The sequence below is a fragment of the Aotus nancymaae genome, unplaced genomic scaffold (genome assembly GCF_030222135.1).
Source record: "Aotus nancymaae isolate 86718 unplaced genomic scaffold, 86718_ANA_hifiasm-v0.15.2.pri h1tg000016l, whole genome shotgun sequence".
NCBI lineage: Eukaryota > Metazoa > Chordata > Mammalia > Primates > Aotidae > Aotus > Aotus nancymaae.
The window spans coordinates 32,550,086-32,568,368 of record NW_026988428.1 but is presented as its reverse complement, the minus strand read 5'-3'; the positions used below and the strand labels follow the sequence as shown (position 1 = coordinate 32,568,368).

General features: G+C 54.9%; 1 protein-coding gene across 7 annotated transcripts in view; it reads left to right on the top strand.

Moving 5' to 3' along the window:
• The first annotated feature begins 1,559 nt into the window (after positions 1–1,559).
• Positions 1,560–18,283, top strand: part of ADCY6 (adenylate cyclase 6) — a 30,149-nt gene continuing 13,425 nt past the window's right edge. For 3 of the 7 annotated variants that reach the window (XM_064377012.1, XM_064377009.1, XM_064377008.1), the window contains exons 1-11: positions 8,754–8,801; positions 8,898–9,765; positions 15,082–15,231; positions 15,600–15,721; positions 15,813–15,924; positions 16,103–16,230; positions 16,753–16,911; positions 16,992–17,133; positions 17,250–17,378; positions 17,642–17,667; positions 17,888–18,035. In XM_064377012.1, the coding sequence (XP_064233082.1) occupies positions 8,761–8,801; positions 8,898–9,765; positions 15,082–15,231; positions 15,600–15,721; positions 15,813–15,924; positions 16,103–16,230; positions 16,753–16,911; positions 16,992–17,133; positions 17,250–17,378; positions 17,642–17,667; positions 17,888–18,035 (2,025 nt within the window). In that variant the 5' untranslated portion in view covers positions 8,754–8,760. Of the gene's footprint in view, positions 1,653–2,508; positions 4,036–4,425; positions 4,510–8,753; positions 8,802–8,897; positions 9,766–15,081; positions 15,232–15,599; positions 15,722–15,812; positions 15,925–16,102; positions 16,231–16,752; positions 16,912–16,991; positions 17,134–17,249; positions 17,379–17,641; positions 17,668–17,887; positions 18,036–18,283 lie in introns of those variants that run through there. The other 4 variants (XM_064377013.1, XM_064377010.1, XM_012441318.3 and 1 more) reach the window with 4 other exon arrangements.

The following is an 18,283-nucleotide window of genomic DNA, read 5'->3' as shown; positions in this document are numbered from 1 at the left end:
TGTCTTTTGCATTTTCCCCATGTGGCACAGGAGCACATTATTCTAAATGTAAGTGGTAGATAACAGGAATTTTGAAGAGAAAATTTTGATAGCAAAAACAAGTTTTTTTTAAGGAGTCTCCCTCTGTCACCAGGCTGGAGTGCAGTGGCACGATCTCAGCTCACTGCAACCTCTGCCTCCCAGGTTCAAGTGATTCTCCTGCCTCAGCCTCCCGAGTAGCTGCGACTACAGGCTCGTGTCACCATGCCCAGTTAATTTTTTGTATTTTTAGTAGAGATGGTGTTTCACCATGTTGGCCAGGATGGTCTTGATCTTTTGACCTCGTGATCCGCCCACCTCGGCCTCCCAAAGAGCTGGGATTACAGGCATGATCCACTGTGCCCGGCTGCAAATACAGTTTTTAAGGAAATTTTGAAGGAAGAAGTCAGGCAAAGAGGCCCCAAAGGTCAAATTACAGGCCAGGCCTGCACAACTGAGAAAACGAGAAAGTACCACTTTCCCATTTCCAAACATTATAACCAACATTTCTCTATCTGACTCTGAAAACCCTGTAAGAAAGACAAGGCAGATGTTTTTATTCCCATTTCATTTCAAGACAGTAAGTGATGATGTACCCAAGGCATATAGTTTGCAGGTACATACGGCTAACAGATGTTGGAAACTGGCTTTCCCCACCTTTCTCTTTTCCTTGCCTCAAGCTCTGTCCTGGACTTAGGAATCCCAGTGGGGATTTGGAGTGGACAAAACTTGAGCCTTGAAGGACAAGAATGCAGGGAGGGATGGTCCTGAGGAGGAAGCAGCTTCAGCTTCTAGGTCTTGGGATCTTGGGTGGGGAATAGGCTGCCTGGGGAAGGGCTGAATTGGAAGGAGGAGCTACAGGTCTGACTGAGGGAATGGAGAGGGGGCCTCAAAAAGAAGCCAGGCAGGCTGCTTTCTTCCCAGCTCCAGAATGGCACCCCCTCTAAAGTCAGACTCACTTACGTACATCCTGGGAATGAAGCCCCTTCTCCTTTCTGCTTTTACTATTATTCTAATCCTCAAAGGGTTAAGCAGCTTTCACACGATTTACCCATCTCCCAGGTAACTCGGGCAGCTGCTTCGTGCTGGAAATAAATAAAAGTCCCAATTTCTCAGTTCGTGCACTTAGCAATGCACCCCAGCAGCCCCATCCACCCCTCAGCAGAGAAGCACAGCCATTCGGATAAAAGGTGCCTGGGGGCAAGGCTACAATTTGGCAGGTGCAGGGGGAGGGGATCCCCAGAGACAGTGTGGCGGGGAGGGGGCGCTGGGGAGGCGGCAGGGAGAGTGCCCTTTCCCTGGGTCCCTCCACTGGGCTCTGGGTCCAGCAGTTTCGCCTCGGGGCCGCTGCCCCGGAGGCTGCAGGGAAGAGGAAAGAAGTGGTGTGCGGGCAAGCAGGCCGCACACACCTGGCGCCTTGTGGAATGAGATCTTAATTAATTATTAAACTGAGTTCCCGCGGGAGGGCGCGGGGCCGTGGCAGGCAGGGCGGGAATGGCTGGGTGGGGGCTGGGGCAGGGACAGGGAGGAAGTGGGGGTGAAGAGTGGGCGCGGGGCGCCGGCCCAGCCCCCGGGACCCTGACAGGAAGGAAGGCGACCCTCGGTGGGCGGGGCAGGGGATGTCGCCGCGAGGGGTGGGTTTGCGGGCGATCTCGGGGATCCCCGGGGTGAGGGCGGGAGGGGAATGCCGGAGGAGGCGGCTGGGGTGAAGGGAAGGGGACCGGGCTGCGAGGTCCCCTCCCCCGGGGTCTTGATCCCAGAACAGTAGCCGCTTGTCTTCCCAGGAGTGGGGGAGGAAGCGGCCGGAGGAGAGGAGGGGGCGCGCGGAGGGAGGGGTCCCATTATTTGGCCTCCTCCGCTCCTACGCTGCTCCTCGGAAGGGGAGTGGGCGACTCGGCCCCCGCTTCTGGGGAGGACGCGGGGGGTGCCCAGACAAAAGGAGCTTGTGCCTTTAAGGCGGGGAGTCCGGGAGCCGGCGGGGAGGGGACTTCTGGATCCGGGGTAGAGGGCGGCTGCGCTGGACAGCTCGGGAGGGGGCGAGGGCCGGGCGGACGGCGGACGGCGGGCGGGACGGCCGGGACGCGCGGGCTCGGAGAAGGACCGCGGGACGGCCGGCCGGCCGGCCGGAGCCCGCGGGGGCGGCGGGGCGGGGGCCCGGGGCCGGCGCGGAGTCGGGCCGGCAGGTGAGCGCGCCGAGGGCTGGGAAGTGGCCGCCCGGGCTCCCGGGGCGCCGGGGCTGGAACGCACCCGCGCGGCTCCCGACGAGAGTTTGTGGGTGGGGGCGCCGAAGCCTGGGACGGGTCGTCTCGGCAGTGTTTGGCGGGTTGCCCGAGGCAGTTGGGGTTGGCACAGGGAAGTCACGGAGGCGCTGGGATCGAGGACTCCTAGGTCCGGGGCTCACTACCCGCGTCGCCCGCCGCCTGCCTCCCTCCCTCCCTCCCTCCCTCCACGGGGCGAGTTCCAGGCTTGCCCAGAGGAGGGGGATCTGGCACGGACTGGGGGAGGGGCTGGCCTGAGGTTTTTGCTGTGGGGCTAGTCTCTGAGTTTGTGGGAGAATGTGATTCCATTTTGGGGAGAGGAACCGGCCTGGGCAGAGGGAGGGATGCTCTCTGTCTGCGGGAGTCCCTCTCCCTCCCCTCACCCCAAACCGTGGGAATGAAAGGGGTGGGGTCGGCTCCCCATATCCCCCAAGGCCTGTTGTAGGGTGGGCAGGGGAGCTGACTTTATTCAGAGCAGGCTCTGGGGCTCGACTGAAAGGCTAGAGGTGGATTCAGGCGTGGGAGCCTCTTTGCCCATATCCTCCCCTTACCAGACTACCCTTGTGAGCTGGAGGGACCTGGTGGGGGTTGCATGGTAAGGAGTGATGTGGGAGCCCTCTGCAGTCTTTAGGGAGAATGAGGACGAGGACAGGGAAGGGGGAAGATGGCAGTGGGCACTGGACAAATACAGGGCCTGGGAAGCTCCTTTACATCTGGAAAGGCCCGGAATTGAAGAATTGAGGCCCACGTCCCAGTTTGGTGGGTGGTGCTGGCACTGCTGGGCCCTGCCTGGGCAGTGCCTCTTGCCATGAACTTTCTGAAGTCATTTTAAATCCCCTGGAACCTGCTTTTGCCAAGGAGGGCAGGGTCAGATGGGCCCTGGGGATGGGATAGACAGGAGGTGGCCAGGAAGGCTTGGCGAGGCAGTGGGCAGAGCCATCCTAAGGGCTGGGCCTTGGCCTTGGCTGGCTCCAGACTCTGGTCTCAGGCTGATCAGGGTTTGGGAGGGACTTGAGGTCTGGGAGGCACTGAGCCTGGGCCTGCCAGGCTGAATGGGACATGGCTTCAGCTGTGGGAGCGGGCGGTGTGGGGAGCAGCAGATCTGTGAGAGAGCAAAGGGACCAACACTCAGGGGAGGAGGAGGTCAGAGGCGCAAGGCTTGGGAGCCTGACTCTGGGGAGGAGAGAGGTGGTCTGTGCTCCCAGGGTTCATAGTAATGGGTTGCTGGACAGAGTGGGTTGGGGGACCATATAGAGAAGTTTTCTGGCTTGGAACAGTGCCCTCCCCTGTTCCCTGCCATACCAGTCTGGCATGGGGTGCCAGAAGTGCTGGGAGGCCGGCAAGTTCTCCGGGATGGGCAGTGCCTGGAGTGGAGCCCAGGGTGGGATGGTTGCAGTTGATTGGACAATTACACAGCTCTGAAGCTATCCCCTTGGGGGGTCAGAGTGTTCCTGGGAGGGTCATGCGTTCTCCTGGATAGTGTCTGCCCCTTTCTCTGTGGGTATGAGCCAGATGCTAGGATGTGTTTCCAGGGGGCTGGGAACATGGCCAGAAACTAGTCCTTTGGGAACAGTCTGGGCCAGTGGTGGGGGCGGGGTGCTGGGGGAGATAAGAACAGGGAAGGGGACTGGTGAATGGGAGGAGGCTGAAGCAAAACGTTGTGGGTGGTGGATGGTGGTGGGAAACCTGCTTACTCTGGGCTCTGTCTCCAACAGCTCTGGGGACTGACAGCCAAGGACACAGGGACTGATAGAACCAGGTATCTGTCTGACTGGAAAGACACGTGTTCTTGCACATGATTTTCTCATCTTTCCATCTCTTGATAATGACAGAAGTTTGGGTAAAAGTATTGTAGAGTGAGGAAAAGAACTAATATTTTTCAGGTGTGTACTTCATGACAGGCATTATTAGATTCTTTCCTGAGACCATTATTATTTCCATTTTACAGATGAAGACACTGACACGGAGAGGTTAAATAACTTGCCCAAGGCAGTGCGGCTAGCAAATAATTACGCTAAGGTTTAGAACCTGGTCTCATGCCAAAGATCATGCTTCTAATGAAGTATTTTGAAGAGCCAGGCTTTCTTTGGTGACCTTTTCGAAATGCCAGCCTGACCAAAAGTCTTGTATTCCTGATCTGTCCTTCCAGATGGTGCTGTTGGTGATGTTAAGAGGTTGAAGGGGCCGCGAGAGGGGGCTCATGCCTGTTATCCCAGCACTTTGGGAGGCCAAGGTGGGTGGATTACCTGAGGTCAGGAGTTTGAGACTAGTGTGGCCAACATGGTGAAACCCTGTCTCTATTAAAAATACAAAAATTAGCTGAGTGTGGTGGTGCATGCCTGTAATCCCAGCTACTCGGGAGGCAGAGGCAGGAGGCAGGTGAATCACTTTAACCCAGGAGGCTGAGGTTGCAGTGAACTGAGATCATGCCACTGTACTCCAGCCTGGGTGGGGCAGAGTGAAACTCCATCTCAAAAAAAAAAAAAAAGTGTGAAGGGCATGCTGTTCTGTGGGATATAGGAGAAGGGATGCTGACAGAACTTGGCTGAGGGTGACTCAGGGATGGGGGTTTTGGGGTATGCAGAGAATTCCCCAGCCTGCCTTCTGTTTGTGGGTCCCTGGGTGTCTGCTTTGAGTGCTACTCATCTGGCTTGAGCTCTCATTCTGTGGCCACCTGGGGCAAGTGCTAGATGCTCCCCCATCCTATCCCCTAGTGAGTACAAATGTCAGTGCTGCTAGCTCAGCAGGTTCAAGTACAAGGGGCCCCTCAGGGTGCTCTGTGAGCATGGAGGAGTGTGGCCCTGATGCAGACACAGGCATGCGTGGATGACAGTGCTTTCAGCCTCATATTCTGACCTGGGCTCAGCCAGGAGTCATATTAAAGGTATCATCATGGAGTCTTCCCACCTCAGTTAATGACATTCCTTCAGGAAATATGGGATCTGGGACTGATTTGGTTACCATGATCTCTACAACTTGGGCCAGCCATATAAAACTGCCATGGACCACAGTTTTTGTTCATATATATTTTTCCTTTCAGTTTTGTGCCCCAGGGGGCCACAGGACCAGTTTTTCAGAGGTTTTGGTGAAGATCAGATGGAATTAGGGATGTGAAAAGATCTTGAACAGTTTAAAGCACAGAGAAGGTGCATGGAGTATCATTCATCCATCTACTCAATGAACATTTATTATTATTATTTTATTTTTTGAGATGGCGTTTTGCTCTTATTGCCCAGGCTGGAATGCAGTGGTGTGATCTTGGCTCACTGCAATCAGATTCAAGCAGTTCTCTCGCCTCAGTCTCTTGAGTAGCTGGGATTTCAGGCATGCGCTACCACGCCTGGCTAATTTTGTATTTTTAGTAGAAACGGGTTTCTCCATGTTGGTCAGGCTGGTCTCGAACTCCTGACCTCAGGCGATCTGCTCACCTCTGCCTCCCAAAGTGCTGGGATTACAGGCGTGAGCCACCACGCCCAGCTTCAATGAACACTTAATTTAGGTCCTGCTAAGGGTTGCAGATACAGCAGTGAGTACGACAGGTCAAAATCCTTGCTTTCATAGAGCTGACATTACAATCAGGAGAGACAGACAATGAACACATAAGAAAAATATATAGAATGGCAGTTGCTGATTAGAGCTATGGAGAAAAAGCATAGAGCTGGGGAAAGAGATAGCGAGCTCCAGGAAAGGGAGTAGCTATTTTAATAGGGTAGTCAGGGAAAACCTCACTGATAAGAGTACATTTGGGATGTGACCTATAGGAGCTCTAATTCCAGACATCGGGAACAGCAGGCACTGAGGTCCCAGGCTGGTCTGTGCAGTGTGCTGGGAAACAGCAGAGGTTCTTATGATGGGTGCAGCAAGGAAGCTGAAGAGCCTTAGGATGATCACTGTTAGCTGTTATGTTAGCTGCTCCATTCCATTGCCCTTGAGCTTGCTTTCATTCTATCTTTTCAACATATTAATATATTTATTGAGTCTCTACTTTGAGCCAGGCCTAGTACTTAGCACTGGGGATGAAGTGCGGAACAAAATAGATGTAATCCCTACCCTCTCAAACTTAGTGAGAAGGGCAGAGATGCATATTAAATAAGGAATGATTTAATTATAATTACAGTAAGTACTATGGAAAAAATGAATAGAGGGTAAATGGCACCAAACCTCGTCTGGGTGGGGGAGCTGGGAAGTGTCCCTGAGGAAGTTGCATTTAAGCTGTGACCTGAGGGAGAAGTTGAATTTAGCTTGGTGAAGTGTGCATTGTGTGTGAGTGTGATGAGGGAGGATGTAGAAAGAGATTCCCTTTTGCACAGAGGTCACTGATGGGCAGCTCATGGGCAGAACTCATTCCACAGATGTGATTTATTTTGGCTTGGCGGTATTGAAAAATGTGAATTAGTTGCCAACATTTAAAAATCAGGAGATGTTGCATTAAAATCCAGATTTTTCTTTTTTTTTAAGATGGAGTCTCGCTCTATTGCCCAGGCTGGGGTGCAGTGGCTTGATCTCAGCTCACTGCAACCTCCACCTCCCAGGTTCAAGCAATTCTGCCTCAGCCTCACGAGTAGCTGGGAGTACAGGTGCCCACCACCATGCCTGGCTAATTTTTTTTTTTTTTTTTTTTTTTGAGATGGAGTTTCGCTCTTGTTACCCAGGCTGGAGTGCAATGGCGCGATCTCGGCTCACCGCAACCTCCGCCTCCTGGGTTCAGGCAATTCTCCTGCCTCAGCCTCCTGAGTAGCTGGGATTACAGGCACGCGCCACCATGCCCAGCTAATTTTTTGTATTAGTAGAGACGGGGTTTCACCATGTTGACCGGGATGGTCTCGATCTGTTGACCTTGTGATCCACCCGCCTCGGCCTCCCAAAGTGCTGGGATTACAGGCTTGAGCCACCGCGCCCAGCTGCCTGGCTAATTTTTATATTTTTAGTAGAGATGGGGTTTTACCGTGTTGGCCAGGCTAGTCTTGAACTCCTAAACTCAGGTAATCCCCCCGCCTCAGCCTCTCAAAGTGCTGGGATTACAGGTGTGAGCCACCATGCCCAGCCTAAAATCCAGATTTTTTTCTTCAGCTTCTGTTGAGAAAAATTGGATTGGGCCCCACTGGGACCCAGTGGCAACAGTCTACTGCTGCAGGGTGGTGCTTGCCCCATGCACAGGGTATGAACTCTTCCTCCTAGTTCTGAACCATAAGCTGCTTCACTCATTGGCTTGGACGCTTGAGTTTGTGACCACCAACAAATCAGTGCTTTTTAGGGAAGTTTTCAAGTATATTGGCTTTGGGGTCAGACAAATCTGGTTTAGAATCTTGGTTCTCTCACTTATGTGGCTGCTAGATCTTTGGACAGTCTCCCCTCCCCTCCCCTCCCCTCCCCTCCCCTTCTTCCCTTCCCTTCCCTTCTTCACTTCCCTCCCCTTCTTCCCTGCTCTTCCCTCCCCTCCGCTCCTCTTCCCTCCCCACCCCTCCTCTCTCCTCCCCTTCCCTCCTCTTCCTCCCCTTCCCTCCCCTTTTTTTCATTTTCTTTCTTCCATTCCCTTGACTCCTCCCTCCCTTCCTTCTTTCCTTCCTTTTTTTTTCTTTTTTCTTTTTTTTTTTTTTTTCAGGCTGTGGCTGTTGCTCAGGCTAGATAGAGTGCAGTGGCATACAATCCTGGCTCACTGCAGTCCCCAGTGCCTGGGCCCGAGCAATCCTTCCACCTTAGCTTCCTGAATGGTCAGGTCTGTAGGTGCATGCCAGTAGAGATGGGGTTTCACCTTGTTGCCCAGGCTGGTCTCGAACTTCACACCAGGCCAATTTTATTTTTTGAGATGGAGTCTCATTCTGTCACTTAGGCTGGAGTGCAGTGGCATGATCTTGGCTCACTGCAACCTCTGCAGCCTGAGTTTAAGTGATTCTCCTGCCTCAGCCTCCTGAGTAGCTGGGATTATGGGTGCCTGCAACTGTGCTGGACTGATTTTTTTTTTTTTTTTTTCCGAGATGGAGTCTTGCTCTGTCGCCCAAGCTGGAGTGCAGTGGTATGATCTTGGCTCACTGCATCCTCCGCCTCCTAGGTTCAAGTGATTCTCCTGTCTCAGCCTCCTGAGTAGCTGGGATTACAGGCCCACACCACCATGCCCCGCTAAATTTTTTCTGTATTTTAGTAGAGATGGGGTTTCACCGTGTTGCCCAGGCTGATCTCGAACTCCTGGGTCCAGGCAATCCACCCACCTTGGCCTCCCAAAGTGCTGGGATTACAGGCATGAGCCACAGGCGCCAGGCCCAGGCTAATTTTTTAAAATTTTAATAGAGACAAGGTCTTGCTATATTGCCCAGGTTGGTCTCACATTCCTGGCCTTAAGCCATCCTCCTATCTCGGACTTCCAAAGTGCTGGGATTACAGGTGTGTGAGCCACTGTGCCTGGCCCTGGGCAAGTTCCTTTGCCTCACTGTGTCTTTGTTTCTCACCTGTTGAATGGGGATAACCTTGCCCACCTCCAAGTAATTGTATGAGGATGAAGCTCATGGCTTGGCAGTGGGAAGTGCTCAGGTAATGAGCTACAAGTCGTGGCAATGGCTGTGATGGTGGTAATAATACCGTTCCTATTGGATGGTCTCTAATATCATCTCCTTCCTTCTCTACCAGCAACATGTCATGGTTTAGTGGCCTCCTGGTTCCTAAAGTGGATGAACGGAAAACAGCCTGGGGTGAACGCAACGGGCAGAAGCGTTCACGGCGCCGCGGCACTCAGGCTGGTGGCTTCTGCACGCCCCGCTATATGAGCTGCCTCCGGGATGCAGAGCCACCCAGCCCCACCTCTGCGGGCCCCTCTCGGTGCCCCTGGCAGGATGACGCCTTCATCCGGAGGGGCGGCCCAGGCAAGGGCATGGAGCTGGGGCTGCGGGCAGTGGCCCTGGGCTTCGAGGACACCGAGGTGACTCCGGCAGGGGGCGGGACAGCTGAGGTGGCGCCCGACGCTGTGCCCAGGAGCCGGCGATCCTGCTGGGGGCGTCTAGTGCAGGTGTTCCAGTCGAAGCAGTTCCGTTCAGCCAAGCTGGAGCGCCTGTACCAGCGGTACTTTTTCCAGATGAACCAGAGCAGCCTGACGCTGCTGATGGCGGTGCTGGTGCTGCTCACCGTGGTGCTGCTGGCCTTCCACGCTGCGCCCGCCCGCCCTCAGCCTGCCTATGTGGCCCTGCTGGCCTGCGCCGCCACCCTATTTGTGGCGCTCATGGTGGTGTGTAACCGGCATAGCTTCCGCCAGGACTCCATGTGGGTGGTGAGCTACGTGGTGCTGGGCATCCTGGCGGCAGTGCAGGTGGGGGGCGCCCTCGCAGCCGACCCGCACAGCCCCTCTGCAGGCCTCTGGTGCCCTGTGTTCTTCGTCTACATCGCCTACACGCTCCTCCCCATCCGCATGCGGGCTGCTGTCCTCAGCGGCCTGGGCCTCTCCACCCTGCATTTGATCTTGGCCTGGCAACTCAACCGTAGTGATGCCTTCCTCTGGAAGCAGGTAGGTGGCCAGGGAGGGAGAGTTGTCGTGGGTCGATGCGGGGTGCAGGGATGTCTGGCTGTATCTGAGAGGAGGGGCAGGTGGGGGAGGCCAGGGTTCAGGGGTCTGCCTCCATGTGGGATCTGGGGTACAGGGCACTGCTGAGGGGAAGGAGGGCCCCAGAACCCAAGCTTGAGAACTGTCGCCATGGGTCCCAGTCTCCAGCTCTTTAGCCTGCTGCAATAGTGCAGTCTGTAGAGACAGAATGTGGGGCTGGAAGCAGGGGTGTGGCATTTAGCCCCAGAGCCGTGGTGGGGAACAGGCAGTGCAGACTGTGTCCAGGCTTTGGCATCTCTGTTGGCAAGTTGACACCTGAGACTCAGGTGCTGGTGCCATCCCTGGAGAGCAGCTCTAGGTCGGGAACTGGAGGTATAGAGCAGGTTTTGGATATTGTCAGCGAGGGAGGAGGAGTCACCTCTTTCCTGGACCAAGGCCACTTCTGGGAGGACAAGGAAGGTGAAGAGCTGGGGTCAGTTCCCTCTGGGCTGGATGTGGTTTGAATGTGGTTAAAGACAGGAACATAAGTCTGATCATATCCCACCTTCCTCCTGCTGGGCACCAGGGGCCTGGCCGCCCTGCCTTGAGGTTCTCTGCCCATGCCTGCTCTGCTTCCGGGCTCCAAGTGTGTGTGAGGTGGGGCTCCACATCTCCATGTGGAGTGGCTGCAGGCCAAATGCTGTCTAATGGGCTGTATTCTTCTCTGTATTCTTAGACAACTAGCCTCGCCTCTCCCAGCCTTAGTTTCCCAGTCTGCAAAGCTGGGATAAAAATAGTATCTAGCTCATGTTGCTATTGGGGCCCCACCCTTTCCTAGAGTAGAGTAGAACCCGACTGGGCAGTGTTCTCACCTGGGGGCAGGGAGGTGTGGAAAGTGCTGGAAGGCATGCTACCCAGGGAAGGGGTTTCTGGGAAGTCCCTTTCAGAAGGACATGTTTGTGGATCTGCCATCTCATGTCATCCCCTTGCCCAGGAAGCAGAGGCCAGGGTGTCTTTCCTAGCTGGTCTTTCCTGGCTGCTGGTGTAGTCACAGCCCTGCCATCAGGACACCTCCTGGGTCTTCCACTGGACCCTATCTAGAGAGTGCTGTCTGCTTTCTTCCTCAAGGTTTTGAGGGCTCATGGCCTGTTGCCCACCCTGCCCCACCCACAGAGAGGAAGTTGCCTGGGGATCCCAGGGTGAGAAGCTGGGTTTTCTGGCATGATGCCCTTCTCTGCCCAGCCTGCGCTACAGAACAGAGCATACTTTTTTTTGAACTTCAAGGCAGGGCGGCCAGGCTCCTGGTGCCCAGCAAGAGGAAGGTGGGAGCCTCGCTCTGTAGCCAGGCTGGAGTGCAGTGGCGTGATCTCAGCTCACTGCAACCTCCGCCTCCCAGGGTCAAGTGATTCTCCTGCATCAGCCTCCTGAGTAGCTGGGACTACAGGTGCGCACTACCACACCCAGCTAATTTTTGTATTTTTAGTAGAGATGGGGTTTCACCATGTTGACCGGGATGGTCTCGAACTCATGACCTCATGATCCGCCCACCTCAGGCTCTAAAGTACTGGGATTATAGGTGTGAGCCACCGCGCCCAGCCAAAACATACCTTTTTTTTTTTTTGAGATGGAGTCTTTCTCCATCGCCCAGGCTGGAGTGCTGTGGCAAGATCTCGGCTGACTGCCACCTCCACCTCCTGGGTTCAAGCAATTCTCCTGTCTCAGCCTCCCAAGTAGCTGGGACTACAGGTGCCTGACACCATGCCCAGCTAATTTTTGTATTTTTAGTAGAGACAGAGTTTCACCTTGTTGGTCAGGCTGATTTCGAACTTCTGACCTCAGGTGATCCACCCGCCTCAGCCTCCCAAAGTGCTGGGATTACAGGCTTGAGCCACCGTGCCCAGCCAAATGAACATTATTTTTTTTAATACAGAATTTCGCTCTTGTTGCCCAGGCTAGAGTGCAAAGGCACAATCTCAGCCCACAACTTTTGCCCCCCGATTTCAAATGATTCTCCTGCCTCAGCCTCCCGAGTAGCTGGGATTACAGGTGTGCACCACCATGCCTGGCTAATTTTGTATTTTTTTTTTTTTTTTTTGAGACGGAGTTTCACTCTTGTTACCCAGACTGGAGTGCAATGGCACGATCTCGGCTCACTGCAACCTCCGCCTCCTGGGTTCAGGCAATTCTCCTGCCTCAGCCTCCTGAATAGCTGGGATTACAGGCATGCGCCACCATGCCCAGCTAATTTTTTTTGTAATAGTAGAGACGGGGTTTCACCTTGTTGACCAGGATGGTCTCGATCTCTTGACCTCGTGATCCACCCACCTCGACCTCCCGAAGTGCTGGGATTACAGGCTTGAGCCACCGCGCCCGGCTAATTTTGTATTTTTAGTAGAGACAGGGTTTCTCTATGTTGGTCAGGTTTCTCTATGCCTCGAACTCCTGACCTCAGGTGATTCACCCCTCTCAGCCTCCCAAAGTGCTGGGATTACAGGTGTGAGCCACTGCACCCAGTCAAAAGGCCAAACATACCTTTTTTTTTTTTTTTTTTGAAGACGAGGTTTCACCATATTGGTCAGGCTGGTCTCAAACTCCTGACCTCAAGTGATCCACCCGCCTAAGCCTCCCAAAGTGCTGGGATTACAAGCGAGAGCCACTGCGCCCGGCCAAACATACCTTTTTAAAAGTAACTTTATAGCCTGTTTGTTTGTGGAGCACGTGCCCATAGGGCACTGTCAGTCATCTTAAAGGGCCAGGTCCTTCTGCCCCAAAGATTCTCTTCCAGGCTGGCTCAAGCAGGGCTTTATGGCTAGACTGTCCTCCTGGGGAAGGAGCTTAGTGGTGGTACCTCCTTTCCCCCTTCCTCTCTGGCCAGGCCCGGGCTGGGTGGGCATGTCTTCCCTACTCTCAACTGGCATGGTGCCCAGAGCCAGGCTTGGTGCCTGACTGGGGAGGTGCAGCCTCAGGAAGGCCAGGACTGCACCCACCTCCCACCTCCCAGGAGTGCCTGGCTACAGCCTCACCCGGTGGTTCTCAACAGGCCCATTCTCGGAGCAGTGGCGAGTGACTGCTGCCCCTATGCCAGTCCTTGGGACCAGGGCTGCCCAACCTCCTCTTGGCTGAGAAACAGTCCCTGTGCCCATTGGGTCTGTGGGTTCCTAGATGGGTGGGGTTTGTGGCCTCCTTCGCCTGCTCGGGCAGCCCCTTCCCAGATACAGCCCTGCTCACACTCAGGAAGGAGCCTTTTTCTCCCACCGACCCACTCATTTAGATACACTGTACAGTGTCACCCAGTGACCCAGGCGCAGCTTGGAGTCCCCTCCGGTCCCCTGGCATCCATTTTTTCTCACAGTCAGATAGGGATATGTGTGTACAGAGTTATTTCAGTCTCGTCCCCCTTCCCCTTCCCTCCACCATGACTCACATTTTCCTCTTGGGCTCCTGGGGCCAGGAAGGGAAGTTGCCTGGTTTGCCCCCTTTCCCTTTTCCCCTACTGGGGGCTATTCTTAGAAACCCCCAAGGGAGATAGTGTGCCCCCCTCTTCACCCCTGCTGCTGGGTGGGGATCTCAGCCTAGTTGATCCTGGGCCTGTGAGCCGGACTGGGAAGGGAAGCTGGGAGGCCATACCAGAGGGCTAGAGCTGGAAATGGCTAGGGGTTAGCCATTTTACTCAATTTTACTCAATTTTACCCAAGAGGAAACTGAGGTCCCAAAGAATAAGTTCTAGTTCTAGTTCTAGTTCTAATCAGGACTAGTTCTAGCTCAAGGCAGAGCCCAGAACCTCTGGCTTCCAGGAAGTGCTACTGCTGTTTCCCTCCCTTCTTAAACCAGAGCCCTGCCCCATCCAACTCTGGAGTGGGGCCGCAAGTGCTAGGTTAATTCCTGAGTTTCCAGAAACACTGAGTCCAGCTTCCCTAAGACTTGCTCTCTAACCAGTGCCACTGATAATGACTGGGGTCTGAACATTCCTAGGGTGGGGGCCCTAGGCCCTAGGGCCTGGCAGGGCCGAGTGTCAGGAGGGAGTTATACCTTGAGGAGTGGCCAGGCATGGTGGACCCCATCCCCAGTTAGGGGATATCCTTTGTATCAGTAGAATTGATGACTCTCAAGCCTGGGCTCTGAGGTTAAGCTTGAGAGCTTGAGTCAGTAGAGTAAGTAGGAATCTTGGAAACCTGGAATGCGCTGCACAGTATGGAATGCACTAGATAGTAGGATTAGGACACAGGATATGGAGTCTGATTGTCCTGGGTTCAAGTCTCACATCAGCCACTACCAGCTGTGTGATATTGGGCAAGTTACTTGGCTTCTCTGTGCCTCAGTCCCTTACCTGTAAAATGGGATATTGTTATCTATTTCATAGCGTTTTAAGAAATGTGTTAGGGGCTTGGGCATGGTGGCTTATGCCTGTAATCCTAGCACTTTGGGAGGCCCAGGCAGGAGGATCACTTGAGATCAGGAGTTCGAGACCAGCCTGGCTAACATGGTGAAACCTCATCTCTACTAAAAAAATATACAAAAATTAGCCAGGCATGGTGGCGGCCGGCTGTGATCCCAGCTACTCAGGAGGCTGAGGCAGAGAATCCGTTGAATTGGGAGGCAGAGGTTGCAGTGAGCCGAGATTGGGCTACTGCACTCCAGTCTGGGTGACAGAGCAAGGCTCTGTCAAAAAAAAAAAGAAAACAGAAATGAGTTAGTCAGTGTCTAGAAGGCACCCACGGAATCCTGCACGTGGTAGGCAGCCAACAAACTAGCTACGATGATAATAATGACAATGGTGATTGTTGTTACTAAGTTATGTCAAGGCAGGGAGGGGCTTTAGAGATCTTCTCATTCTTCCTCTTTGGGTTATAGATGAGCAAACCTAAGAGAAAGGAGGTGACTTGTCCTGGGTCACTCACAGGAGGATGTAGAGCTCAGGTCTCCTGGGTGCTGTCCTTAAGGATGAGCACCTGCAAAAGGAGCAGCATTTGTCTTTTGTGTGGGGTGTTTGTGGAGCAGGAGATACAAGGGTGCTGGGGCTGGGCCCCATGACTTACCTGGCCGTAGTTGGTGCTTCTGCTCCCAGAAGCTGTGAAAAGATCTCATTTCTAGTCATGGAGGATTCAGGCAGACAGCTAGGATCTGGGGTCCTGTGGGTAATGGGAGAGCTATATCGCAGGGGTGGCAATAGCTTGGGAACAGACAGGGTGCAGGACCCTGGCTTCGTTCCTCAGAGAGCCTAGCAAGTTGCACGAATGTGTGTGTGTGTTTAGGGGGCGGGCAGAGGAGATGGTCACCGTCTGCCTCTGCCACCTCCTTCAGCTCAGTGCCAATGTGCTGCTGTTCCTCTGCACCAACGTCATTGGCATCTGCACACACTACCCAGCAGAGGTGTCTCAGCGCCAGGCCTTTCAGGAGACCCGCGGTTATATCCAGGCCCGACTCCACCTACAGCATGAGAATCGGCAGCAGGTGGGGCTGCTCTCCATGACCAGGGCCTGCCCCCACCTTACCCCCAAATAACTTGCAGATGGGATCTGCTGCCTTGTGCAGCTCTGTGGAGCAGTGTGACGGTTCCCCCGGGTTATGCGTCACAGAGGCCCTGTGATACTGGGCTTCTGTCCTGTCCAAGGGGAGGAGGGCATAGACAGGAGCACATCTGGGGGCTCAATGGAGGGTGGTCAGAGGGGCTCTGATGGGGCAATGTCAGGCCATACTCCAGAAGGGAAGCTCAGGTCTTCAGAGAAGTCTGGGAGGGCTCTGGCAATGTGGAGAGAGCAGGAGGGATTGAAATGTGAGGCCAAGAGGATAGTGATGCCCTATTGGAACCACTGGGCTAGGAGCGGCTGCTGCTGTCAGTATTGCCCCAGCACGTTGCCATGGAGATGAAAGAAGACATCAACACAAAAAAAGAAGACATGATGTTCCACAAGATCTACATACAGAAGCATGACAACGTCAGGTAGGGTGAGGGTAGGAGGATGCCAGGTGGGGCGGAGGTCTGGACGTCTTTGAGGGCTACGTGGTCTTTCATCCTCTGCTGTCATCTCCAGCATCCTGTTTGCAGACATTGAGGGCTTCACCAGCCTGGCATCCCAGTGCACCGCGCAGGAGCTGGTCATGACCCTGAATGAGCTCTTTGCCCGGTTTGACAAGCTGGCTGCGGTAAGGGTGCTGGGCCTTGGGGTTGGGCCTGGGTGTTGATCATGGTGAAAGCATAGCTTTGCTGGCAGAAGCTGGGTATTTGGGGGCAGATAGAGTGTGCATCGAGGGTGGTGGGCCATGCAGGCTGGGTGAGCAAGAGAGTAAAGGTTACCTTTCCCTCCCACTCTTTCCCATTCAGGAAAATCACTGCCTGAGGATCAAGATCTTGGGGGACTGTTACTACTGTGTGTCGGGGCTGCCAGAGGCCCGGGCAGACCATGCCCACTGCTGTGTGGAGATGGGGGTAGACATGATCGAGGCCATCTCGTAAGCAGTGCCCCATCCCCAGGCTTCCTGGAACTGTGCGTGCCCCGGACTGCTCCTACTTTTTTATGAGACCCCAGGAGATTTCCTCAGTTTTAGCTTTTTCTCTGTCTTTGAGATCTGTCTATCACTGGGGAGGGGAATGAATCTTTCTCCAATCTGTGCAAAGACCCATGTGTACCCTTAGGCTCCAGCCAGCCGAGATGGGGTGGAGAGAGCCTGGGCAGTAGGGGAGTTGGGCTAGAAGGAATGCCATCTGTGCAGGCCAGAGGGAATAACAGTGATTCCTCTTCTCCTAGCTCAGTTCCACAAGATGCCGCTGGGCCCCTGCTGGCGAACACAGTCCTAACATTTGTCCTTGAGCCCCATGCAGCCTTCTACTCATGTCCAACCAAGGCTGTGCTCCCATCCCCTGCATCTGAGTCTGTCCTTGCCCGCTGGGCCCTGAGGGGAGTGAAGGGCCTGGGCTGTATGCTGGGGAAGGGGGAGACTGCCAGGAGCTGACCTGGGGCTGCCTCCTTCCAGGCTGGTGCGTGAGGTGACAGGTGTGAATGTGAACATGCGCGTGGGCATCCACAGTGGACGTGTGCACTGTGGCGTCCTTGGCCTACGGAAATGGCAGTTCGATGTGTGGTCCAATGACGTGACCCTGGCCAACCACATGGAGGCAGGAGGCCGGGCCGGGTGAGTTGGGGTGGGTCCAGGTGGTGGGGGGTGGGAACACGGTGGGAGAGCCAGGGGCTCACCCTCTTGGCCGCATACAGCCGCATCCACATCACTCGGGCAACGCTGCAGTACCTGAATGGGGACTACGAGGTGGAGCCAGGCCGTGGTGGTGAGCGCAACGCATACCTCAAGGAGCAGCACATTGAGACTTTCCTCATCCTGGGCGCCAGCCAGAAACGGGTCAGGGCCAGGGCAGGGCTGGGGGCAGGGGAGCAGGAAGAGGGACAAATGGGGAGAGCAGGCCAAGGCCTCCTCTGGGCCCCTCTTCTGAACCTGTACCCATGCTGCCTGCACAGAAAGAGGAGAAGGCCATGCTGGCCAAGCTGCAGCGGGCCCGGGCCAACTCCATGGAAGGGCTGATGCCACGCTGGGTTCCCGATCGCGCCTTCTCCAGGACTAAGGACTCCAAGGCCTTCCGCCAGATGGTGAGGGACCCTCAGCATCAGTCGTACGGCCTCATTTTCTTGGCTCCTTCAACACCCCATCCCTGACCTTTCTTCTTGTGGCTGCCATCTCCATGTACTCTTTCTGGTATTGGGGCTGTGGGAGGATTTCATCCCAGGTGTCCCAGTGCTCCCAGAGGAAATGGTGGGGACACCCTCAGCACAGTGTTGGGGTAAGGGAAGGAGCTGCAGAGGTGAAGGTTGTTGGCTTTTCACCTCACTCCACACTCTGTCCCTTTCTCCAGGGCATTGATGATTCCAGCAAAGACAAGTAAGTCAGGTTACTGAGGAGGGAGAAGGCACTTGTACCTTGGGATGGGGCTGGGGGGAGCTGAGACCTCCTTTTCCCTGACCTTAAGTGTTGGTGTGGGAGCAGGGGCCACACCCCTGGCTCTCCCTCCCTCCCCCGGGTGCTGCCCATACCTTCCCTTTCATTGTTTCTCACGTGGCCATCCCCATGCACCTGGTGAAGCCATGTCCCCTGTCCTCAGCCGGGGTGCCCAAGATGCCCTGAACCCTGAGGATGAGGTGGATGAGTTCCTGAGCCGTGCCATCGATGCCCGCAGCATTGATCAGCTGCGAAAGGACCACGTGCGCCGGTTTCTGCTCACCTTCCAGAGAGAGGATCTTGAGAAGAAGGTTTGGGGGATACAGGGCAGAAGGACAAGGGCTGGGGGAGGGGCAGATCACAGCAGGGATGGCTGACCACAGGTGAGGGCACAGCTGTTTCTGAGGGATGGAGAGGGGACCACCACAGAACAGGGTGGGGATTTTGTCAATTGAGTCAACTGCATCGCCTCCCTGTTGAGGCCCCTGGTAGTGCCCTGTCCTTGCTGTCCCTGCCTTCCTTAGGGAGGGCCCAGCACCCAACTCAGCCTCCTCTCCCT